The sequence below is a fragment of the Phodopus roborovskii genome, unplaced genomic scaffold, assembly GCF_943737965.1.
Source record: "Phodopus roborovskii unplaced genomic scaffold, PHOROB, whole genome shotgun sequence".
Lineage (NCBI taxonomy): Eukaryota > Metazoa > Chordata > Mammalia > Rodentia > Cricetidae > Phodopus > Phodopus roborovskii.
This window is the reverse complement of record NW_026126416.1, coordinates 24,700,588-24,722,363: the sequence shown is the minus strand read 5'-3', so window position 1 is coordinate 24,722,363 and position 21,776 is coordinate 24,700,588. Positions and strand designations below refer to the sequence as shown.

The 21,776-nt window shown below is 46.0% G+C and overlaps 2 protein-coding genes across 2 annotated transcripts in view; one reads left to right on the top strand and one right to left on the bottom strand.

Moving 5' to 3' along the window:
• Window positions 1–18,033, bottom strand: part of LOC127221273 (uncharacterized) — a 30,348-nt gene extending 12,315 nt beyond the window's left edge. Inside the window, exons 1-5 of the mRNA XM_051183159.1 lie at window positions 17,711–18,033; window positions 16,853–16,910; window positions 10,610–10,824; window positions 4,254–4,437; window positions 69–3,242 (exon numbers count right to left, since the gene is read on the bottom strand). Coding sequence (XP_051039116.1) covers window positions 69–3,242; window positions 4,254–4,437; window positions 10,610–10,824; window positions 16,853–16,910; window positions 17,711–18,033 — 3,954 coding nt within the window. The remainder of the gene's footprint in view (window positions 1–68; window positions 3,243–4,253; window positions 4,438–10,609; window positions 10,825–16,852; window positions 16,911–17,710) is intronic.
• The window catches only part of Ttl (tubulin tyrosine ligase), a 27,924-nt gene continuing 24,066 nt past the window's right edge, over window positions 17,919–21,776 (top strand). The window contains exons 1-2 of the mRNA XM_051183412.1: window positions 17,919–18,188; window positions 20,520–20,598. Coding sequence (XP_051039369.1) covers window positions 18,032–18,188; window positions 20,520–20,598 — 236 coding nt within the window. The 5' untranslated portion in view covers window positions 17,919–18,031. The remainder of the gene's footprint in view (window positions 18,189–20,519; window positions 20,599–21,776) is intronic.

The following is a 21,776-nucleotide window of genomic DNA, read 5'->3' as shown; positions in this document are numbered from 1 at the left end:
GTGCAAAGTTCTTTAGTTGCTAGGAAACAGGTCCAGGTGAGATAGATGAAAGATGCCAAGTAGCCTACCATGCTCATGTCTACTGTGGTGGTCCTGGTGGTGGCTTGCTCATCAGCACAGGTCCCCATTGGGCCTTCGAGGGTGCCTTTGGGAACAGCATCCTGAGAATCTATACTGTCTCCTGCAGTGGTACCTGCTGCACCCTCTTTACAGTGAGGCTGTAGCTGGACGGGATCCTCTTCTAGGGCCTTTGCTGGCTCCTCCCTGGGTTTCAAGCATTGGACCAGGAGTCTCCAGGCCTCAGTGTGACCACCTTCCAAGGCCTGGAGCTGAGTCACTGCATGATGGGCCTTGGCTGCCCATTCCCACCGAAGCCAGTCCAGCATATGCAACTCTTGATTCTCTGGGTGTTCTTGTTGCACAGGGACTCTCTCGGCCACCTCCTTAGTGAGCATGAGGATGCTCTCTAAAGACACAAGAAGGTCTTCCTGGAAGGATGCAGACTCTTGGCCTCCTGCTATGATTCCCTGCACAGTTTGGATAACAGACAGCATCCTTGCCGGAGAGCTCTTGTCAACATCTTGGAACATGTCCTCATAGACAGTGTTGATGCTGCTCAGGTAGCTAGTCAGGGCCTTGGCTTGGAGGCTGAGCTCCAAGCAGAGAAGCTCAAAGCGTGTGGAGAGGCTGGGGCAAGGCTTGGAGGAGGAGACCAAGATGTGTGCCACCTCCAACAAGGCATCTGTGAGTACATGAACTTCCCCACACAAAAAGGAGACCTCGCCCTTTACCTGCTCATCTGCACACAGAGCACTAGACAGTGCTGCAGCGTCTTGTAGCCTTTGAGAAACATCTGTTGCCTGATCTAATCCTTCCTGCAACCCCTGCTGGTTCTTTACTGCTTGTTTCAGGGGAAGTAGGAACAGCCCTTGTCTCCTACTGAGTCTTCCCATACACTGCATCAGGTCCTGGACAGCCACTGCCCATAGGAGACACTCATTGTCAACATTCTCCTCCCTTGACCAGGGGGCTTGGAGACTATCAGAGGACACAGCTTGGTCCAACAGCTGTTTAGCATGGATCTCTGCTTTTTCCAACATGCCTTGCAGCTCGAAAAGCATTCCTGGGTGCCCTATTGGATCAGGGCTCTTCTCTTTCAAATTCACAGGGCCACTTTTGGCTGCTACTTGAACCATGGAGGCCAAATTCTGCTGAAGCTCCACAAACGCTGCCATGCTCCCTGGTAACTCAGCCGTTAGGTTATGGTAAAATAGTTGTTGACACAGAGGGTACCAGTCACCAGCCCTGGCTACCAAAGCCTGCCTGGCTTCCCTGGTCCTCCCAGATTGCTGAAAAGCCATTTCCAGGAGACTGTCTCGTCTAGTATTTGTGCTATGGACTTCCTCCCTGGCTAGGTCAGTAATCAATGGTACTACTGTTGAGAATTCATGTAGTCTTGTCATCCTCCCTGGCCACAGGGGTTCTTCCCCAGCCTGGATTTCTTGGGCTGTATTCATAGTGGACTCCTGCTCTGGCCTGTTGGTGCCGGATGAGGTCACTACCTGATGATCCCGGCTCTCCGCAGCACTGATGATTTCGCTGACAGCAAGGGATGGAGAGCCACACCCCCGTTTGCAGGTGCTGGGGACCACTGTGTAGTAAAGTTGTTCTACTGCTAGGAAAGAGGTATTCGTGCCACTTTCCCCTAACTCAGGTACCAGCTGGGATTTCATTGTGGGATGCTGGAAGCTGGGGAGTATAAAATAAGGCCATCCCTTAGCAATGTCAAACCTTTGGACTTGGAATCGGAGCGGGCTGAGAATGTCCGGGTGGTTGGTCCCATCAAGCCCCTCGTGGACTTGCTGAGCTGAATAGATGAGATGTTTTGCCATGGTTACAAAGGTACCGGTGTCCTGAGTGCTGTCCCCACCTTCAGTGGCCGCAGCCAGCGTCAAGGAAGACTGTGCCAGCTGGTGAACCACGACTCTCATCCCGTTTCGGAAAATGGGATCTGGGTCTTGACCCACATACCTGCTCATCACCTGCACCACGTGTGTGGCTCTTCCACACAGGAATGCCACAGATTCGGAAAACTCTCTGGATGCTCCACTTGTGTACAAGTCCAAGTGGTTAGTCATTTCCTGGATGGACAAACTCAGGAATTCAGGAATATCCAGAACGACATCAAAGCATGCCAAGAGGTGTTGGGATTCCCTGGCCCAGGCCTCCAGCAGAGTCTGCAGGGTGACAGGGCTCCAATCCAGGCCATGTGTTTGGGGACTCTGTGAAAAGAGTTCCTTGGCTTTGACCACAAGCCCCCAAAGACCTGCCACAGCAGCCTCCACATCTCTGCCAGTTTGCTGTTGGGGGCAGAAGACCCAGACCAAGTGTGCCACTCGGATCATTTGCTTGGCTTGGTTGTGGAAAGCATCAAGGAGAAGCTGGAGAGTCTCGGCCAAGGATTCGCTATTGCACCTGGACCTGATGGTGGAAGTCGCCAAGGCGGCCTGGACCAGCCTCTCTAGAGGACTTTGGGTATCTGTGAAAGTATCCAGAATCTGGCGCAGTAATCCAGCGCGGACTTCCCGACAGAGCGTGTCCGTCGCAGCCCTCAGAGCTATGCATTCTGTTCCTGGGATGGGCTGGGGAGGCCGGTGCACCCGGGAACGGAGCTGCAACAGCTGGCGGCAATGGTACACTAAGTGCATCCTCTCCTGTGGCGCGGAGCAGGCGGCGAGGCGCAGGCAGTGCCATACCACGGTGGCCAGTGGCGCATCCAGCAGCCCACCACGCAGGTGGCTTGGCCCGGGCTCCTCCAGGACCTGTCGCAGCTTCTGCAGACAACGTGCCAGTGCACCATTCTGAGAGCGAGCACCGTGCTCTGAGACTCTGGGCTGCAGCACAGCCAGGAGCTCTCCGAGACTCTGTCTGGTCAGAGTAATGACGCGTCGCCGAGAGGCCACCACCTGCGGATCAGTAGGATGCCGGAGGTGGCCCCGGGCGGCCGCGAGCAGCGCTGGGATGCAGCACCCTAGCCGGTGGCGAACTCGACCCAGGCGTTCGTCCCGGGCCCAGCGTGTAGTCAGGCCGCCCAGTCGCAGCAGTGCAGACGCCAGGTCAGCGATGGAGGCGCGCAGCGAAGGGGCGTCCTCCACCGCCTCCAGAGCCTCCAGGAATGTCAGGCACCAACCAGCCGCTAGCACGGTTTTCCTCGCCATTGCTCTGTCTTCAAGGAGCAAGACCTGCTGGGAGCGGTCACAGGAAAGAGACTTGAAGATGACCAAAGATTCTTGGAGCCATGTAGCTTAAGCCTAGGAGACCTTACATTGTCAGTTAACCTGACTGTAACCAAATACAGGCATTATGCACACGCCAGTACTGGAAGTTTGCAGTGTGTGCATTTCTTTGTAAAGCAGAGGTCTGAAGCAGCTGCCTTCTCTCCATATTTACTGTGGGGTCTACCCTGAACTGTTCAAAGATGGAGTGTTATTTAGATGACAATGATAGGCTGGAGGGCTTCTCTGAGACAGCTTTTCTAGCCTGACCCCGCCTCTCTGGGACAGTTCCATCCATTCCTTAACCCTAGGGCTGGTACCCAAGCCAAAAGCCTCCCTTTCATTCACCACCAGCAGGTGCCCAAACCCCTCTGGTTCTGCCTCTCACCCTCCTCTACTCCATTGCAACTACGCTCCAATACCGCCTGTGCAAATATCTGTCAATAAACCACACAACAAACAACAGCAAAATATTCCGGGAATATGCATTTGAACCAGTAGCAATACCCCAATCTGGAGCTGGAGAGATGGCTCTACCAGAGGCCCTGGGTTTGATTCCCAGCATCCACAGGAGGACACACTTGTCTGTAATTGCAATGCTAGGGTATCCTATGACCTTCTCTACCCCAATCTACCTCCCTCGGGCATTTAACAGATGCAGTGCATAGACACACATTCAGGCAAACACTCATACACATAAAATACAAATAAATAAAATCTCCAAAATAAATTTAAGATGTATTTAGCAAGGAATGTGTGTCAGGGTAAAAATTTGAGAGTATTTGGAAACCAAGGGGTTGTACTGGCTCCTATTACAGCTTCAATTTAGCTCTAATTAAATCGGTCATGAACTCTGGGATCTTGGCAAGCACTTGGGCAGGTTTCAAATTAAGAGATACTCAGGAGTTCCTTGGGAACTGCGTGGCAATGTGTATTCTCCAGCAGACAAACAGCCAGGCAGCTCTGAGGGAGCCTCACCTTGGTAGTGTCCACGAGGATCTGCTGAGCAGCGATCACTAGCTCCTCCCAGTGGCGCTGACATTCCGGCTGCAGGGGGAGCTTCTGGATTACCATCAGGATGTTCCTTCCAGAGAGCATCAAAGACTCAGCCACTGGCTGCATTTCCTCCCTAAGCCACTCCTCCTCAGAGTCTCCCGCCAGCCTGAATAGACAGACACATTGTACTTGCAATGTTATAGCATTAACACCAAAGAACCACCGGAGACAAGGGTACAGAGAAGGTACAAAACCATTGAAGTGAACCTTGACAACTGTGCTCATGGCCATAGACTTCTCCCCAGGACACAATGTTGAATTAAGAAAAAAACCAGGCTGGAAAAATGGCTCAGAGGTTAAGAGCCATTTCTGATCTTCCAGAGGTCCTGAGTTCCAGAGGTCTTGAGTTCTATTCCCAACAATCATATAGTGGCCCACAACCATCTACAATGAGATCTGGTGCCCTCTTCTGGTCTGCAGGCAGAACACTATACACAATAAATAAATAAGTTCTCTTTTAAAAAGTGTTAAAAAAATTTCACTTCATACTTTCTTCAAGTGTTTTAGTTTGTGAATTAGAGTTGTTGCCTCACTATACTTCCTTTACAAATGGCACACGGTTAGGCTAAACAGGTTAATGACAGGCATCTGGGTAGAGAATTCTGGTTCTCAGGCTTTTCTTCTAAAAAACCTGAATACAATGGTCCTGGCGTCTTCTGGTCTCCAGAGTTTCAGGTAAGAATTCTGAGGCCACTCTGTCTTTGCTATTAGAAATAAGATAAAGCCACCATGCTTGGTGTGGTGGTGCATGCCTGTATTCCCAGCTATTTGAGAGGTGGAGGCAGGAGGATCACAGCATGTGTGGACCAGCCTAGATACCTTACAGAGAACTTGCTTTAAAACTTGAGATAAAAAGTCTGGTGATCTAACTCAGTAATGCAGCATTTGCCCAGAGGTGCCAGGTTCTAAGTTCAATCCCCAGGACTGGGGGGCATGAACCTATAAAGAAAGAACACTGCTGTGGATATTCATGCCCTGGTCTTTGTGCAGACATGGAATTCCATTTCTCTTGGAGAAATGCCCAATTGTGGTGATACCACACCCAATATATCAGCATACCTAATAACAACAGGTATACATTTAACTTTTAGAGAATAATTTCTAAAGTAGTTGCAACATACTGTGTTCTAATCAGCAATGAGAGAGTTCAAGTTCCCACACATTCTCACAAACACTTGAAATAGCTCTTCATTTTAAACATGCCAAGAGTTGGTCATTGACTTCCTGTGAAGATCAAATGATCCTTCTGCAGAGTGCTTGGAGGCAAGTTTTGATCCTTGGCATCATACACCAGTCCCTTCCCTTTGAAGATGAACCTGCCTGTAAGGATGATCGATATAAGGGATGGAGAACAGTCCAGATTAGCATCCTTCTTAACCTGAAGAGCGCTGTCTTGCAGCTGACAATGGACAGGAGAACATTAAGCTAGCGGAAGAATTCATTGCTCTCTGAAAGTCATCTTTTGTTGATCTAGACTTCCAAGTACACAGGAAATGTAAAGACCAGGGGCTGAGGAGGTGGCTCCCTGGGTAATAGTGCTTGCTGTTAAAGCATAAGAACCCGAGTTCAGATCTCAGTACCCACACAAATGTTGATTGGGTGTGGCAGCCTACCAGTAGTCCCAGGGCCTAGGAGACAGAGACAGTGCTTTCCTGGAACAAGCTGGCTGGCTAGAGTAGATGAATGAGCAAGGTCTTCATTCAAGTGAGAGCCCCTGCCTCAGTTTATAAAGTAGAGAGTGATGGATGAAGACACTCAAGTCAGGATCTGCTTTCCATACACATGTCCACACACATGCACACATACCTGCAACCCACACACATGCAAATGTGCATGGATGCATGCATGCTCCACGCACATAAACATGCAAAAAGGGGTGGGGGAGCAGGGAGAAAATGTGGAAACATTTGGAAGCTACAGGATTTCTTTACAAGGCTGGTCACATGATAGCTCTCACCAGGCAAGCCAAATGCTGTTTATACTGCCCTTCCTAATGCAGACTTCCACCAAGATCACACAGCATTTCTACAACATCAAACTGAAGCCATTTCTCCAGCCCCAAGTCTAATTTAATGCTATGTTCATTGCTTTGTGGTGGTTTGAATGAGGTGTCTCCCATAAGCTCAGGTATTTGCAAACCTAGTCCCTCTTTGGTGGCCCTGTTAGGGTAGGGGCAGCCTTGCTAGAGTAGCATATCACTGGAGGCTGGCTTTGAGGGTTTATAGCCTCATTCCAGCACAGTGTGATCTCTACTTGGTATTTGTTGTTGAAGATGGGAGCTCTCAGCTTCCAGCTCCAGCTGCCTGCTAACATGATTTCCTAGTTCTGTTGTTCAGACTCTTTCTCTAGAGCCACAGCTGAAATATATCATTTTTTCCCTAAGTTGCAGCAAAGCAACTAATACAGACTTTCACTCTGTCAATGATCAGCTATTACTATTAACTCACTCTGTGTTGTTGTAAATGGTTTTGGATTCACTCCCCCGACTGTTGCTACTTTGTGTCCTTTAAACAAAATGTCCACTGTGTATCTGTCATTAGCTGTATGGGATGTATGGATGATGCTTCTCAGTGGAGATATATCCATGTAATTCTAGATAAATCTTCACTAGCAATCTACTCAGTCAATGATTAAACACTTAAACAATTGTGACAAAAATTGTCACGCACCCCTTAAAATAATGAAAAAGAAATCCCAGCCTACTCTATAAGATTATTTCTACATATGTTTAAAAGGAGTAATTTCAGGGCAGGCATTGTGTCATATGCTTTAAATCTCAACACTGGGGAGGCCAAGACAGACAGGTCTCTGAAAGTTCCAGGCCAGCCTGGTTTATACAGTGTAGGCCAACCACACTATATAGCAACACTTTCTCAAAAGTTAAAAAAAAAATTATTTTCCAGAAAGTTTATGCAGCGTGCTAGTTACTACTATTCAGCTATACTATATATAGAAATATAAACACTATTTTCACTGTGCCACCAAAGTACTTAGGTTTCAGAAATCACAGCCACCAAGTGACTGTGTAAGATAGACAATGCTTAAAAAATGAAGCACAGTGTGTAGTTTTTAGTTTCACTGACTCTCGGCATTAGAGGGGACAGGTGTTTTACAACAGAAAAATATTAATACTAACATTTATTTATTTATTATGAAAATAAATGTAGCTCTGATTTTTGCACAAGCTTACAGTAAAAACCGAACCATCTTCAAGAAACGCAAGCAAGATCATTGACACTTAATGCCATGTGTTAGCGAGAGTCCAGGGTGAGTTTTGCATATGTGTGCCAGTTTTGGTTTTCTTCTTTAGGCTTTGCAGAGGTTTGAATGAGATTGACCTCCATAGGCACATATGTTGGAATGTTTAGTCACCATGGTAAGGGAAAGTGTAACCTTCTTGGAGTAGGTGTGGCCTTGTTGGAGGAAGTGTGTCACTGGGAGCAGGCTTTGAGCCAGGATGAATGCGGCTTATCAGTGTAGACAGCTTTATGCCATGCACCTGCGCAAACATGCATGTGTCCGTACAGGTATACCATGTATATGGATAGGAACACCCACACAGGCTTTAAAAACATCTTAAATTAACTCAAGCTACTGTACAAAGTATTGGTGTCATTGTAACTCATTTCTTCTCTCTCTGCTGTCATGATGCTCCCTTCTCCTCCCTGTTCTTTGGATCCTCCAAACACTCCTCCATTCTGTCTTCATGTCATATATATTTCACTACCTTCTTTCTTTCTCTCCTCCTTCCCTCTCAAGATTCCCTTTCTAGTTTCACAGCTTACAGGCGTGCATACATATGTGTATATACAGCATACACACACACACAATTTTAGATCTAAGTGAAAGAAAACATGGCATTTATCTTTCTGAGTCTGGCTTATTTCTTTTCAAATAACAATTACTAGTGTATTCCATTGTCATGTAAATGTTACAATTTCTTTATGCTGAATAAAATGTAATTTTATTGTCTATATGTTTCATATTTTCTTGTATGCATATGTATATTTATCACATTTTCTTCATTCATCTTATTATATTATTTAAAGACATATATATATACATACATATATATATATATTGTGTGTGTGTGTGTATGTGTGTGTGTGTGTGTGCTAGTGAGTGCAGTGTATATAGAGACTAAGGTACTGGATTCCCTGGAACTAGACTTACAGGTGGTTGTGGAGTACCTGACATGGGTGCTGGAAATCAAACTCAGTCATCTGCAAGAGCAGAACACACGCTTAACTGCCAAGCCATCTCTCCAGCCCTCTACAGGGATATTTTTATAAGAGTTTCTAAAAAATGAAAAGTGGAGTGATGGGGAGGGAAAAATTAGAAAGAGAAAGAAAAATATCTGGGATAAGTATGTGTTTGAATACTCAGAATGACTGTCTCTAGGTTACAGGTAATATTTTTTCTTTATTTGCTCACACATATTTCCTAAATGTTCGCCGTAAGCTATGTTTCTAAGCAAGAGGAAACATATCCCTGTGCTGGGCTCTTCTCACTGGCACACACTGACAGCAGCTGATGGGCAGGTTCTGGCCCCCTGAGAGCTTGTCCAGAAGAGGAAGACAGGAACTTGCCAGCCCAACACTTAGTGGGGTGTGCTTCTTGCCTCCATTTGGCTTTCTCTGGGAACTGCTCAGGGATGCTGGAGCCAGACTCAAGTCCAAGTGCTCATTATTATGACTTTTCTTCTAGGATAAAGAGGGCTGGACTGTTTCCCATGGCAATGAACACTGATAATTCTCTGTATAAATAATTTATCTTGTCAGGAACAGACAATAAGCAAAGGCATTTATATTGCAGTGAACACAAACAACATTTAGTCTCTCTCAAAACTTACTGCACTTTTTGTGATTAAAAAATGCATTATCGGAAATCCAGAATTTATTGGAAAGTTTAAATCAGTACAAAATCACTCTGTTAACAAATTTCTACATAACTTATTTTATGTTTGTGTGTGAATGTTATTACATGGGTTCTGAGATCTGAACTTAGGGTCATGATTGAGCAGCAAGCACTCTTAAGTGCTAAGCCATCTCTCCAGCTCCTATACATAATTTATAACAAATGCTTTACATTATTTCTCACTATAGTTTTTCTTTTTACCTAACTGGAGTCACATGATGTTAAGGCCCTGCCCCAGTTCCATAGCGGAGGTGGCTAATCTTGGTTGTCAACAACACACCTGAGAAGAGGGACCTGGACTGAAGAATTTTCTTTATTGATAATTGATACAGTTGGGCCCAGCCTACTGTGGGTGGTGCCACTCATGGGCAGGGGGACCTGGGCAGTCTAAGAAATGTAGCTGAGCAAGTCAAGGGAGCAACCCAAGAAGCAATGTCACTCCATGGTTTCTGCTTTAGCTCCTGTCTCCAAATTCCTTCCTTGAGTGTCTCCCTTGATGATGAACTATAAAATTTGTTAATCCAAGTCAACACTTTCCTCTGCCAAGTTTCTACTGGCCAGGGTTTTATCACAGCAACAGAGAAGCAAACTAAACAATCTACATCTATTCTTATACTAGTTTACTTCTCACACGCCTTTTTTTTTCCCCAGAAAACATTTATTTTATGAGACCTAGTCTCATATAGCTCTCAGCCTGGAGTCAAATTGGCTATGTAGTTGTAGTGGCTTGAATAAGAATGACCCCCACAGGCTCATGCATTTGAAATCATAGTCACTGGAGAGTGACACTATTTGAAGAGATTAGAAGGATTAGGAGTTAATGGACTTGTTGGAGAAAGAGTCACTGGGAGTAGGCTCTGAGGTTTCAAAAAACCCATTCCAAGCTCAGAGTCTCTCTCCGTTTCTCTGTTTCTGTCTCTCTCTCTCTGTATGTGGATTAGGGTGCAGAACTTTCAGCTACTTCTCCAGCATCATGTCTGCCTGCATGTTGCCATACTTCCCAACTAAACCTTTGAAACTGTATGCAAGCCCACAATTAAATTCCTTCTTTTATAAGAGTCATCTTGGTCATGGTGTCTCTTTACAGCTATAGAATAGCGACTACATCAGTAGCCAAGGAAAACCGTAAACTTCTGGCCCTCCACACTTTACCTTCTGAGTTCCAGGATTATAGGTGCACACCACCACATCCAGTTTATGCAGTGCTAGGGCTGAAACCCAGAACTTCTCGTATGCTATCAGGTACTAAACTACATCCACAAGCCCCCAAAGCTTTAAAGACTATAATCAGATTTGACATATGTGTTTCATCGTCTGCCAATCTGTCAGGGTAATGGGCTTAAGTTCCATGAAAATATTACCTGCTGGCAACATGCACAAACTCCGCACTAGCATTGGCCAGGTCCTCTGCCGCCTTTTGCACGGAGGCAAGTGCTTCTTTCTGTACATCTTTCCTCTCCACCGAGATGAGCAGATGACAAAGCTGGATAGTCATTGGTGTAATGATTTGCTCCATGGCCCTATTCTGTATCAAAGGGCCAAAGTCATCCCAGAGGAAAGACTCCATCTCCAGGGTCTGTGAACAGAAATCACAACACCATAAGCTCAGGCTTGTTGACATATGAAAATATTCTCTTGATTCAATGTTCACCTAGTTTTGCATCTATAAAGTGGAAAATCTATAAAATATTAAAGGGATACTTAAGGTTTATACTAAAGACCTTACTCATACAAGATAGGTTGTGGCTTAGCAGAAACATATGAAGGGGGGAGGGGGCAAACACACAAGTCAGGTCCTGAAGAACACAACAGAGCAAGACACAAAAGAGACACAATTTAAGAAGTGATCAGTGGCAACCAAATGCTGGGGTTTGTTGTGGAATAGTGTTTTAACTGGGCAAAGGTGTGTTACATTTGTTTCTGTTGCCTTTGTTAACAATGTAAAGATATGTTACATTTGTTTAGTTATGTAAAGATGTGCTGCATTTGTTTCTCCTTACCTGCCTGCAGCACCTGAAAGGTCTAATAAAAAGCTGAATGGCCAGTAGCTAAATAGGAGAGGGTAAGCTGGGCTGGTGAGCAGAGAGAATAAGTAGGAGGAGAAATCTAGCCTAAGGAAGAACAAGAGAAAAAGAAAAGAGGAGACAATGAGGGAAATGCCTGGGGCCAGCTAGCATAACCATCCACAGAGAACTAGCAAGGGTCTAGAAGGTAGGAACTTTTCCTTACCTTAGTGGGAAGACTGCACTCTCCACACAAATGAGATAACCAGTTTCACCTTTCCTTCAGTAATAGCCACAGGAAGCCACCAAGGTTTGCACACAGCTCCAAACTATAGGATCTCCCAGCCTGTTACCCGACCTTGCCCCTGACATCATAGACAGTATCATGAACAAGCCGCAACATAACTTATGCATGGCATTGTGGCAGGGCTGCTGCTCTGTTTCAGAGATAAGAACTGCAGGAGAGCCTGCCAGACAGCTATCTAAATAACAATAGGGCTCGACTACAGGTCTAAAACAGTTGTGCCATGTGCAACTGAAAAGAAATTATGCTCCAGACTCCTGATAGTCAGAGAGTGAATTGCTGAGCTGTTTCATATGGCTTATTTCTAGCCCTTAGGTGGACGTTCATATAAATTTGGTTGGTGAACAGTTTCGTGAGAGCTAAAAAGAAGCTGAGGCTTAAACTGAAGAAAGAATACATTGAAATGTGTGTTAGGCGTGTGTGTGTATGTGTGTCCTATACATAATCTCACAAAGCAATTTTGCAATTTTAATTTTCTCTCTGTCTCACTATGGATCCAGGGTTGTCCTTAGGTACAGTGCTAGAATTACAAGCATGTGCTACCATACTTAGCCTCCAGTCTTGTCTTAAAGAGACAGGATGTTGATCTAAAAATACAATAGCAGGGCTGGCTCAGCAGTTAAGAACACCTGTTGCTCTGGTACAAGACCCAAGTTCAGTTTCCAGCACCCACATGGTAGCTCACAACCATCTATAACTCCAGTTAATAAAGTGCTTGCTGTCCCAGCATGGGGACCTTAGTTAGGATCTTCAACCCTCATAAAAAGCCAAGGATGGGGCTGAAAAAATAGCTCAGTAGTTAAGAGCATTTGTTGCTCTTGATGATCTAATGTCAATTCCTATCCTTTGTAACATCCATTCTAGAGGATCTGATGCCCTCTTCTGGCCTCCCCATGGAAGTGCACTCATGTGCTGTACATACACACATGCAGACAAAATATTATGCAGATTTTTCTTTGGGCCATCAGCGCTCTCTCTCTCTCTCTCTCTCTCTCTCTGTCTCTTGTCTCTGTCTCTTACACACACACACAAAACAACTTATTAATTGTGAAAGCTTAGCCTATAGCTCAGACTTGACCCACTAATTCTTATAGCTTAAATTAATCCATTTCTATTCATCTATGTCTTGCCATGTAACTCATGGCTTTTTACCTCTTCTCCTGCATGTCCACCAGGCTGTTAATGATGCCTTTTTTCTTCCCTGATACGTCTCTGTCCTCAGAAGTCCTGCCTAACTTCTTCCTGTCTAGCTATTGGCCACTCAGCTCTTTATTAAACAATCATAGTTTAGTCTGCAATAAAACACTTATACACATAAAGTAAATTTAAAAAATAAAAATAGAAAAATCTGAATGCAGTGGTGAGTTCATTTGTAACCTCAGCCCTGGGAAGATGGAGTTAAATGGATTCTTGGTGTTCACTGGCCAGCCAAATCAATGAGCTCCAGGTTCAGTGAGAGTCCCTGACTAACAAAAAAACATTAGATGGCAAGTGTTTGAAAACACCCGATGCAGACCTCTGCCCTCCATATTTGAATGTATGCATATATGTCCCCCTATGAACACATATAAACAAAACAGACACGTGGTAAAATAGTTGAATGATAATTGATGAGAAAAGATATTCTTGATGAGAAGTAATCAGTGGTAGGGTGTTGTACTGGTTAGAATGATGTTTTTCTCAAAGTTATGTCAACCAGGAACCTGTGCATACAATCTTATTTCAAGATGGCAATTGATTTATCTTTTCTGGTGATATAAGCAAATTAATAGGTGGTCCTATCAGAGTGGACCCCATCCAGTGACTGATAACCCCATAAGAAGAGGGAAATTTGGACACAGAGACACAGAAGGAATGATGGATACAGAGACCAGTGGGCTACTCATGGGCTACTGGAGCCACTGGGTGTTGGAAGAGGCAGAGAACAATTCTTTTCTAGCAGCTTGGGAGGAAGCCTGGCGCTGCTGGTAACATATTCTAAGCCAGTGGTTCTCACCCTTCTCAATGCTGCAACCCTTTAATACAATTCTTTGAGTTGTGGTGACCCCCTCAACTATAAAATTGTTTTCATTGCTAATTCATAACTATAATTTTGCTACTGTTTTGAATCATAATGTAAATATCTGTGTTTTCTGAAGGTCTTAGATTCCCAAAGTGGTTGCAAACCATAGGCTGAGAACCATTGTTCTAAGGCTCTAGCTGTCAGAACTGTGAGACCATTTCTATTGTTTTAAGTCAATCAATCAATTATTATTTATTTGATATCACTAAGGTCCCTAACATCTATGTTATCATAACACAAAATAGACTCTACTACAAAACTATTTTTATAACCAAAAATAGTTAATTTTGTAATGATGGAAAGGGCCAACACACCAGAAAGATGCAACAACTATAAATGAAGATACATCTTACAGAGCAGCCTTACAGTTCAATAACTGCCGTTGCAGGCTTCAAAAGCTTGTGTAAATAATTAGTAGAATTATTAGTCATAAAACTAACAAAATCTGAACTGACTGTCCAAAAAGGCACTCCACTTAGCATATACAGAACACCTCACCTAGTAGGTAGAGAATAGAATTCTCATTAAGAGCACTTGAAATGTCTCCATAGACTACAGGCTATGCTGCACATCAAATCTCAACAAATAAAAAGACTGGAAGCATGTGAATGAAGTATTTTCTAAGACCACAATCAATTTAATTATGGACAAACAACAAAAAGAAAGTTTGCAAAGCCTTAAACACTTGAAAATTAACACCTTGAAATGGTTTGAATGAAGCACATGCTTTTGAACACTCAGTCCCCAGTAGGTGGCGCTATTTAGGGAGGTTGTGTAAACTTTAGGAAGTGGAGTCTCATTGGAGGAAGTATGTGGGGGGGAGTGTGAGGGTGAGTGGGGGTGGATGGAGTGGGGTGGGTGGGGGGTGTGAGGGTGGGTGGGGGTGGATGGGGTGGGATGGATGGCGGGGTGGAGGGGTGGGCTTCAAGTGCTCATAGTGTCTTGAATTTCCTGTTTGCTCTTTGCTTCTTGCTTGCAGGTGGAGATGTGATTTCTCTCTCAGGTCTTTTCTTCCACTATGCCTGCTGATTGCTGCAATGCCTCCCAGCCATGGTGGACTCTTATGCTTTGGAGACCATAAGTTAAGATAAACTATTCCTTCTATAGGTTGCCCCCTCAAGGCGATTTACCACAGCAACAGGAAAGTAACTAATTCATACATTATAAGTAAATAGTAGCCCATGGTCATGGAGGAAGCAACATAGGCATTTCCCTATGTTAGTAAGTATGTGTGTATTATAAAATTTGCAAACTTGAACTATGTGTCTGGAGATGGCTGACCTTGAGCAGGGAGTAAATGTGTTCATTTTCACCAACAAGATAGTTTTGCTTTACAGACTACTTTCTCTCTAACAAAAATATTATTTTTAGTCAATTATGTAAGTGCACCATCTAACTGTGATAATTTCCCATTTATGGGGGGTTTATGACATGCCAGGCATGTGCTGTGTTTTATGTGCCATTTGACCCACACAACTAACACGTTACTGATCCATATTCTTGTGTTGAGTTATAGGGGATAATTTCTAGAGCTGGGACACTAGCTCAGCCCTGGCTGACCTTGGAACTCCCAGAGTCTTAGATTTTTCTATGATAGTATTTATGTAGCACCACAAGACCAGATGCTATTACCTTCAGATGAGAGTGGCTCCAAGTTCTGTCATCCTTATAAAAATGTCCTCGAGACTTTCAAATAGGGTCATTCAAAAATCCAGATCCTGGTTTTGTAGCACAAAGCCCTTCTGTATGCTGAGTTCTGGGTGACCTGGAGGATTCACTAGGAATTCTATTTAACTTTAAGTGAGAATAAAGAAAGAGACAAGATCTTGAGCTAGAGTACTATCTGCCATGATGCTGGGCCTTTGGAGAGGTGCTTGTTGGTGTTTATGGAGGATCCAAGGTTACCAGTTCCTCTTTCTGGATGTGTGTGTTCCTGTGTACTTACACTCTATACAACCACTGTCAAACACCCAGTTGTGTTTCTTCGCTGACATTTTACTGGAAGTCTATGGTGGTTTGAATAGTAATGGCCCCCCATAGGCTTATAGATTTGAATGCTTGGTCCCTAGGGAGTGGCAATGCTTGGTGGGGATTAGAAGGTGGTCTTATTGGAGAACATGTGTCACCTGGGGTGGGCTCTGTGGTTTCAAACGTTCAAGCCAGGCCCAGTGTCACTCCATCTTCCTGCTGCCTGCTGTTTTGGATGTAGAACTCCCAGCTGCCTCTCCAGCACCATGTCTGCCTGCATGATGCCATGCTACCTACCACGATGATAATGAATTGAACCTCTGAAACTGTAAGCCAGTCCCAATTAAATGTTTTCCTCTATAACAGTTGCTGTGGACATGGTGTGTCCTCAAGGGTCTTTGCACTGCTGAACAATTTCAAGTTGTTATTACTAAGGGGCTAAGACCCTCTGTGGGGCAACAGCCAGAGCTCGGAGTGAACTGGACAGAGAAAACATACCATCCACATGTGCTTAGTATGCTTTCTGTTGCTGTGATAAAAGGTTCTGACTAAGAACAACTTGGGGAGAAAAGAGTTTATTCTGCTACACATCCCAATCATGGTCCAGGAGGTCAGGGCAGGAACCTGGAGGGAGGAACAGAAGCAGAGGCCTTGCTCCTCATGGTGTGATGGTTTGAATGAAAGTGGCCCCCATTGACTCACAGGGGCTGGCATTATTGGAGGTCAGGCCTTGTTGGTGAAAGAGTGTCACAAGGAGGTGTGCTTTCAAGCTTCAGAAGCTAAGCCAGGCCCAGTGTCACTCTCTCTTCTTGCTCTCTGCCATCCAGATGTAGAACACTCAGCTCTTTCTCCAGCACCATGTCTTCTGTGTGTGGCCATGCTCCCTGCATGCTGATAACAGACTAAACCTCTGAAACGGTAAGCCAAGCCACAATTAAATATTTCCTTTATAAGAGTTGCCATGGTCATGGTGTCTATTCACAGCAATAAAATCCTAACTAAGACACATGGTTTGCTGGGTTTGCTTTTAGTACAACATAGGATCACCTTCCTGGGGCCGGCACCGCCCACAGTGGACTGGGGCATCCTACATCAATCAGAAATCAAGAATGCCCTCCCAGACTTGCCCACAGAACAATCGGATGGAGGCATTTTCTCTCTTGAAGTTCCCTCTTCCCAGATGACTTTAGCTTATGTCAAGTTGACAAACTGGCAATTAGCCAGCTTTCTGTCCTTATAACAAATGGCCAAGATAATAAACTCATACCGAGTCAAACTGCGTCTCAGTTTGGGGCCGTGACTGATTGGCCCTGTTGCTCTTGGGCCTGTGGCAGAGCAGCACATCATGCTAAGAACACATTGTACTCAGTAGATAGGGAAAACAGGGTGGAGAGAGGCCTTGTGGTGTTCTTCCCTAACCCCCTCCCCCGCCCAGAAATCTAATTAAAAATGTGAAGCTTCGGTCTGCTGAGGCATTTAGGAGTGAGTATAGAGATGCTCCTAGTACCAAAGCTGGTTTCCTCAGCTATCAGGCAAGGGACAAGAATCCTTTCAAGGACAAATCTGCCACCACTCAAAAGGGGAAGCTGGAGTCCAGAGGAGGGAGAGTGGTTCAACGTTGGTGAATTGCAGGACCTGTGAGGAGTCCAGGGCTTCCCGGTTCTGTTTGGAACTCACCCACAGGCAAAGTCCAGAGGAGCCCTCCTCAACAGCGAGCAGATCGGAAGGGAAACACAGCTACACTTGGATACAGGATGGGACCTTAGAATTTTAGTGTTCGTTTATTTTGAGACAGGGTCGCATGGTGCCCAGCTGGCCTCAAATTCCCTAAGTAGCTGAGGATGACCTTGAATACCTGATCTTTCTTCCCCTACCTCCTTAGAGGAGTGCCCGATTTTACAAGGCTGGAGATTGAACCAGGGCCTGGTGCTGGCTAAACAAGCACTCTATCAACTGAGCGACAACCCCTGCTTGGAGCTTTTGTTTTCACCCATCAAATCTGATTTTGAACTAGGTGGGAGACCCACACAGACTGCAGAAAGGGGTATTTGCGGGCTGTTAGCTGGGCACAGCTGGAATCATCTCACTCTGTCTCTCCACCGCACTTTGCGGGTACTGAGACTACATCTGCGCCCCGTGCCACTGGTCCCTCCCGGAGGGGCGGCCGCCCAGGGCGGGTCCTGCACCAGAACTCCAGCCGCAGCAGCCGGCAGACCTGCCCCGAGCGACGCGCGTAATCACGGTCGTGGGCGGGGCGCCGGCGGTGGGCGCGGCGTCCGGGTGGCGCTCGCCACTCGGGCTGTGGCGCGGGCGCCCGGGGCGGGCACTGAAGGGACCTGGAGGCGCGGCCCCGAAGCTAGGCGGACGGCGGGGCTGGGGCAGCGACCACCCGGTGAAGCCGTGCTTTGGACTCGTGAGGCTGCTGCGGGGCGCGCGGCCGTTCGCCATGTACACCTTCGTGGTGCGCGACGAGAATAGCAGCGTCTACGCCGAGGTCTCCCGACTGCTGCTGGCCACCGGCCACTGGAAGAAGCTGCGGCGAGACAACCCCAGGTTCAACTTGATGCTGGGCGAGAGGAACCGGCTGCCCTTTGGGAGACTGGGTGAGCCTTTCCCCTCGTGGCCGCTGCTCGCAACGGCCCCGGAGAGCCAGCGCTTTTGTTTTTAAGGTCATTAATCTTCTCCTGGCGGTAGCTCGCTCGGGAAGATCTAAAATGGATCCAGCAAGATCTAAACCCATAGCTGGATTCGGAACGGAGCCTGGGTGCGATTGCACTGTCTGCTGACAGTGACCTAGCCCTCCCTGCACCCGGAGTGTTGGCCTCGTCCGTGAGCTTCCCTGAGCCCGCTGCAGTCATCTTGCAGCTTTCCGCTACCGAGGATTGTGTGGTGTGGGTGTGGAGGGGGAGTTGCTGTAACCCCAGAAGCTTGTGCTACCGGTAGGCTCAGGGAATTTGGAAAGGATTCACTAAATTTCACTAAATTACCCAAAGCGGGAGCTTCCAGGGAAGCCGGTGGGTGGGAGTGGTGTGTGTGTGTGTGTGTGTGTGTGTGTGTGTGTGTGTGTGTGTGTGTGTGTGTGTGTGTGTGTCCCATTTCAGACCTTTTAGCTGCACCAAGTGTGCTTTCGCAACTGTGCGTCTAATGATGGCTTTTACAGGGGTTTGACTGCCCTTTGGTATCCTCATCCACATGGGGGAAGCTGGCTTGGTACCACTTTATTCACATACTTTCCTGTAGGAAGGGGCAACAACTTCCTTTTAAATGATGTAATCTAGAAGTTGTCCAGATGGGTTCAACTAGCATCCCACAGACTTGAGCCTGGTCTCACTGTCTCTTCACTGCACAGTCGTCCGTGGAAGGCCTGCCTCTCTCTGGATAGCTGGTCCTTGCAAAAATTTACTTGGGGAGTGTGGGGTTGGTTGTATTCCAAGGACAGAAGAGTAGTGTCCCATGGCTTGGAAAGAGGAGTGTTTCAGAAATAGGTGTGGCCACTGATGGATGAGACTAGATTGAAAGCAGGTCGATCGGAATTAACTAGCTACTTGGCAAGCTTGCGTAAGACATTTGGGTAACATTACAGCCCTATCAAGATGTGATGGCTTAACCTTACTGAAATAGTCGGGGGACTCCGTAGAGTGGCCAGTTGGAAGTCTCAGGAATCTCAGAATAGAAATGTGCTTGTAACCAGATTTCTCCGGAAGGGCTCAGCAAAGAAAGTTTTACAAAACCAACTTCCCTGAGGAGTGCAGGAGCAAATACCAGCCCTCCTCACTTTACCACATCCCTTCCTCTTGGCACGTGACAATGCCTGATGGTAAGAGCCTAGGTAGAAGCTTGGTATTGAGAACACACCAAAAGGCTCTACTCAGGCTGGGGTGGGGTAGCTGAGCTGCCACCGCACCTTTTGCAGATGACCAGCAGACATCTTATTTTTATGTATTTTTATGGTTTTGCACCCTCGCTGTTGGGAGTACTCAACATTTTGTCTAAAGTGGGCTGCATAAAACCCAGGGAAAAAGCAGTTCAGGCACTGGTAGGCCAGGGCCAATGGGGTGAGATGGAGCCAGGAAGACGGTGAACTGGACCTGTCCTCTCCAGGGAGGCCATGAAATTCAGATATTGCCTGAAAGCTCTGGTCTGTAATCTGTTGGATTAATTATTGTTAACCCCTGACACCAACTCAAAGTCTCTTTTTAAGTTTTTACCTTTTGTTACCGGAAATGCAAAGCATTTTTTTAGGAGTTAAATTTTGTAAATAAAATGTATTTTTGTTATTTTATTTCCAAGTTTTATTTTCATTTATTTCATTTCATCTTTTGTGGTGCTGGGGGTTGAACCCATGGCCTCATATGTGTTGATGTGATGATGCACTGTCCCACTGAGCCACACTCCAAGCCCACTGTTGTGGTTTTAGGAAGCTTTTGTAATATGAACTGTTGAAATGTTTCCTTGTGGGAAATATTGTCACAGGGCCTTTCTATTACCTTCTTTCATTTGGTGGCTTCTAGAAGCTCCCTGAGGTCCATGTGCCATACTCTGCTGCCTTCTGTGATGTTTGGGGAAAGTGAGGTTGGGGATGGCTGTGTGACTGTATGCAAGTAACCTTGCTCAGCAGATTTACACGCCTATGCTTGTTGAGCTAAGAGAGGGCTATGTCAGGACCAAGGAGAAGTGAAATAGAAAATACCCAATACTTTCCTAGTAAGACAGAAGTCAGCCACATCACAGATGACCTGCATGCCAGTATCAGTGTTGCAGTATTGAGAATGGGATAATGAGAGGACAGAGAAGCAAAAGTATCCCACATTTGACAACCAGCCTGAAACAGACACAGGAAAGCTGGGTCTGACACATCTGTTCTGCATGCTACTGCTGACATTGTCACTCCACACCTGTTCTGTTTCCATTCTGAGCCTCTTCTTTCCTTATAGGTCACGAGCCTGGGCTGGTACAGCTGGTGAATTACTACAGGGGGGCGGACAAACTGTGCCGAAAAGCTTCCTTAGTGAAGTAAGTGTTCCTGAAGACCTCCATTTTCGGGGTTTTATATAAATGGTGTTAGCTTTCATCCTGAAGCAGTTAGGCCAATGTAAGAGATTATTTTAAGGAGTGGGAAAAAAAAACTTCGCTTTTTTTTTTCCCCCAAGACAAGGTTTCTCTGTGTAATAGCTTTGGCTGGCCTGGAACTATCTCTGTAAATCAGGCAGGCCTTGAACTCAAAGAGATCCACCTGCTTTTGTCTCTCAAGTGCTGGGATTAAAGGTGTGAGCCACCACTGATTTAAAAGTCAACAGATACTGGGGCTGTGGCCTCCTCTAGGTTGCTTTGACTACAGTTTAAGGCCTTGCGGTATATCCCTTACTAAACCCTGCCTGTCTCCTAGGTGAGGCTCTTGAAGCAGAGCCTGAGCCTCTGGAAGGGGGTGTTCTAGTGTAAGTGATTTCTTGGAAGTTATACAAGGCAAACCCATCTCCAGGCGAGGGGGCAGGGTAGGGCAGGGTGAGTTGGGAGTCATTTTAGCTGAAGTCTTACTCCAATGTCCTGACATGGATGACATCTCAGAGTCGTCACACTTGAAGAGAGATTGAGCATCTGCTGTCATGTCAGTCAGGAGCAGTTCCACTTTCTCTTGGCATTTGCTCACCTAGAAACTTTCCCATACTCTCTTCTTGTGGGGAAAGGGCAGGGGGAAGGGTGGGGTGGCGATTGGTTGCAAAGCATTTCTGGTCCCTGAAGAAGGGTGCACAGACATCCTCAGAAGACTCTCAAGTAGCTAGAGGCACCTCAGAAGACATTCAGACAGAGAGCAACAACTGTCCATCTCTGAGCCATTGGAGTGTAGCCAGATATCACAAGGATGCTATTATAAGGTAGAGGAATTCAGCAGTATATGGTGACTGAGATCCAGGGTCGACAGCTTGGGATTAACCTCAGCTCTTTGAAGAATCTAATTAATGGGCAAATCTTCTCATCCCTCTAAGCCTGAGTGGCTCCCTCACAAAGCAATTATGAGGGTTAAACTAGGGGAGTGGATGCAGCACAAGGGTATTTGGGCTTTAACTTTCTTCTCTATAAGTGTGATGGTAATAATGACTCTTGTCATCATCCTCATCATTAATGTCATTTTCATATGGAAGCTCAGTCTGGTCCCTAAGATCAGGGCTATAGTAGGTCTCCTGAACTCTTTC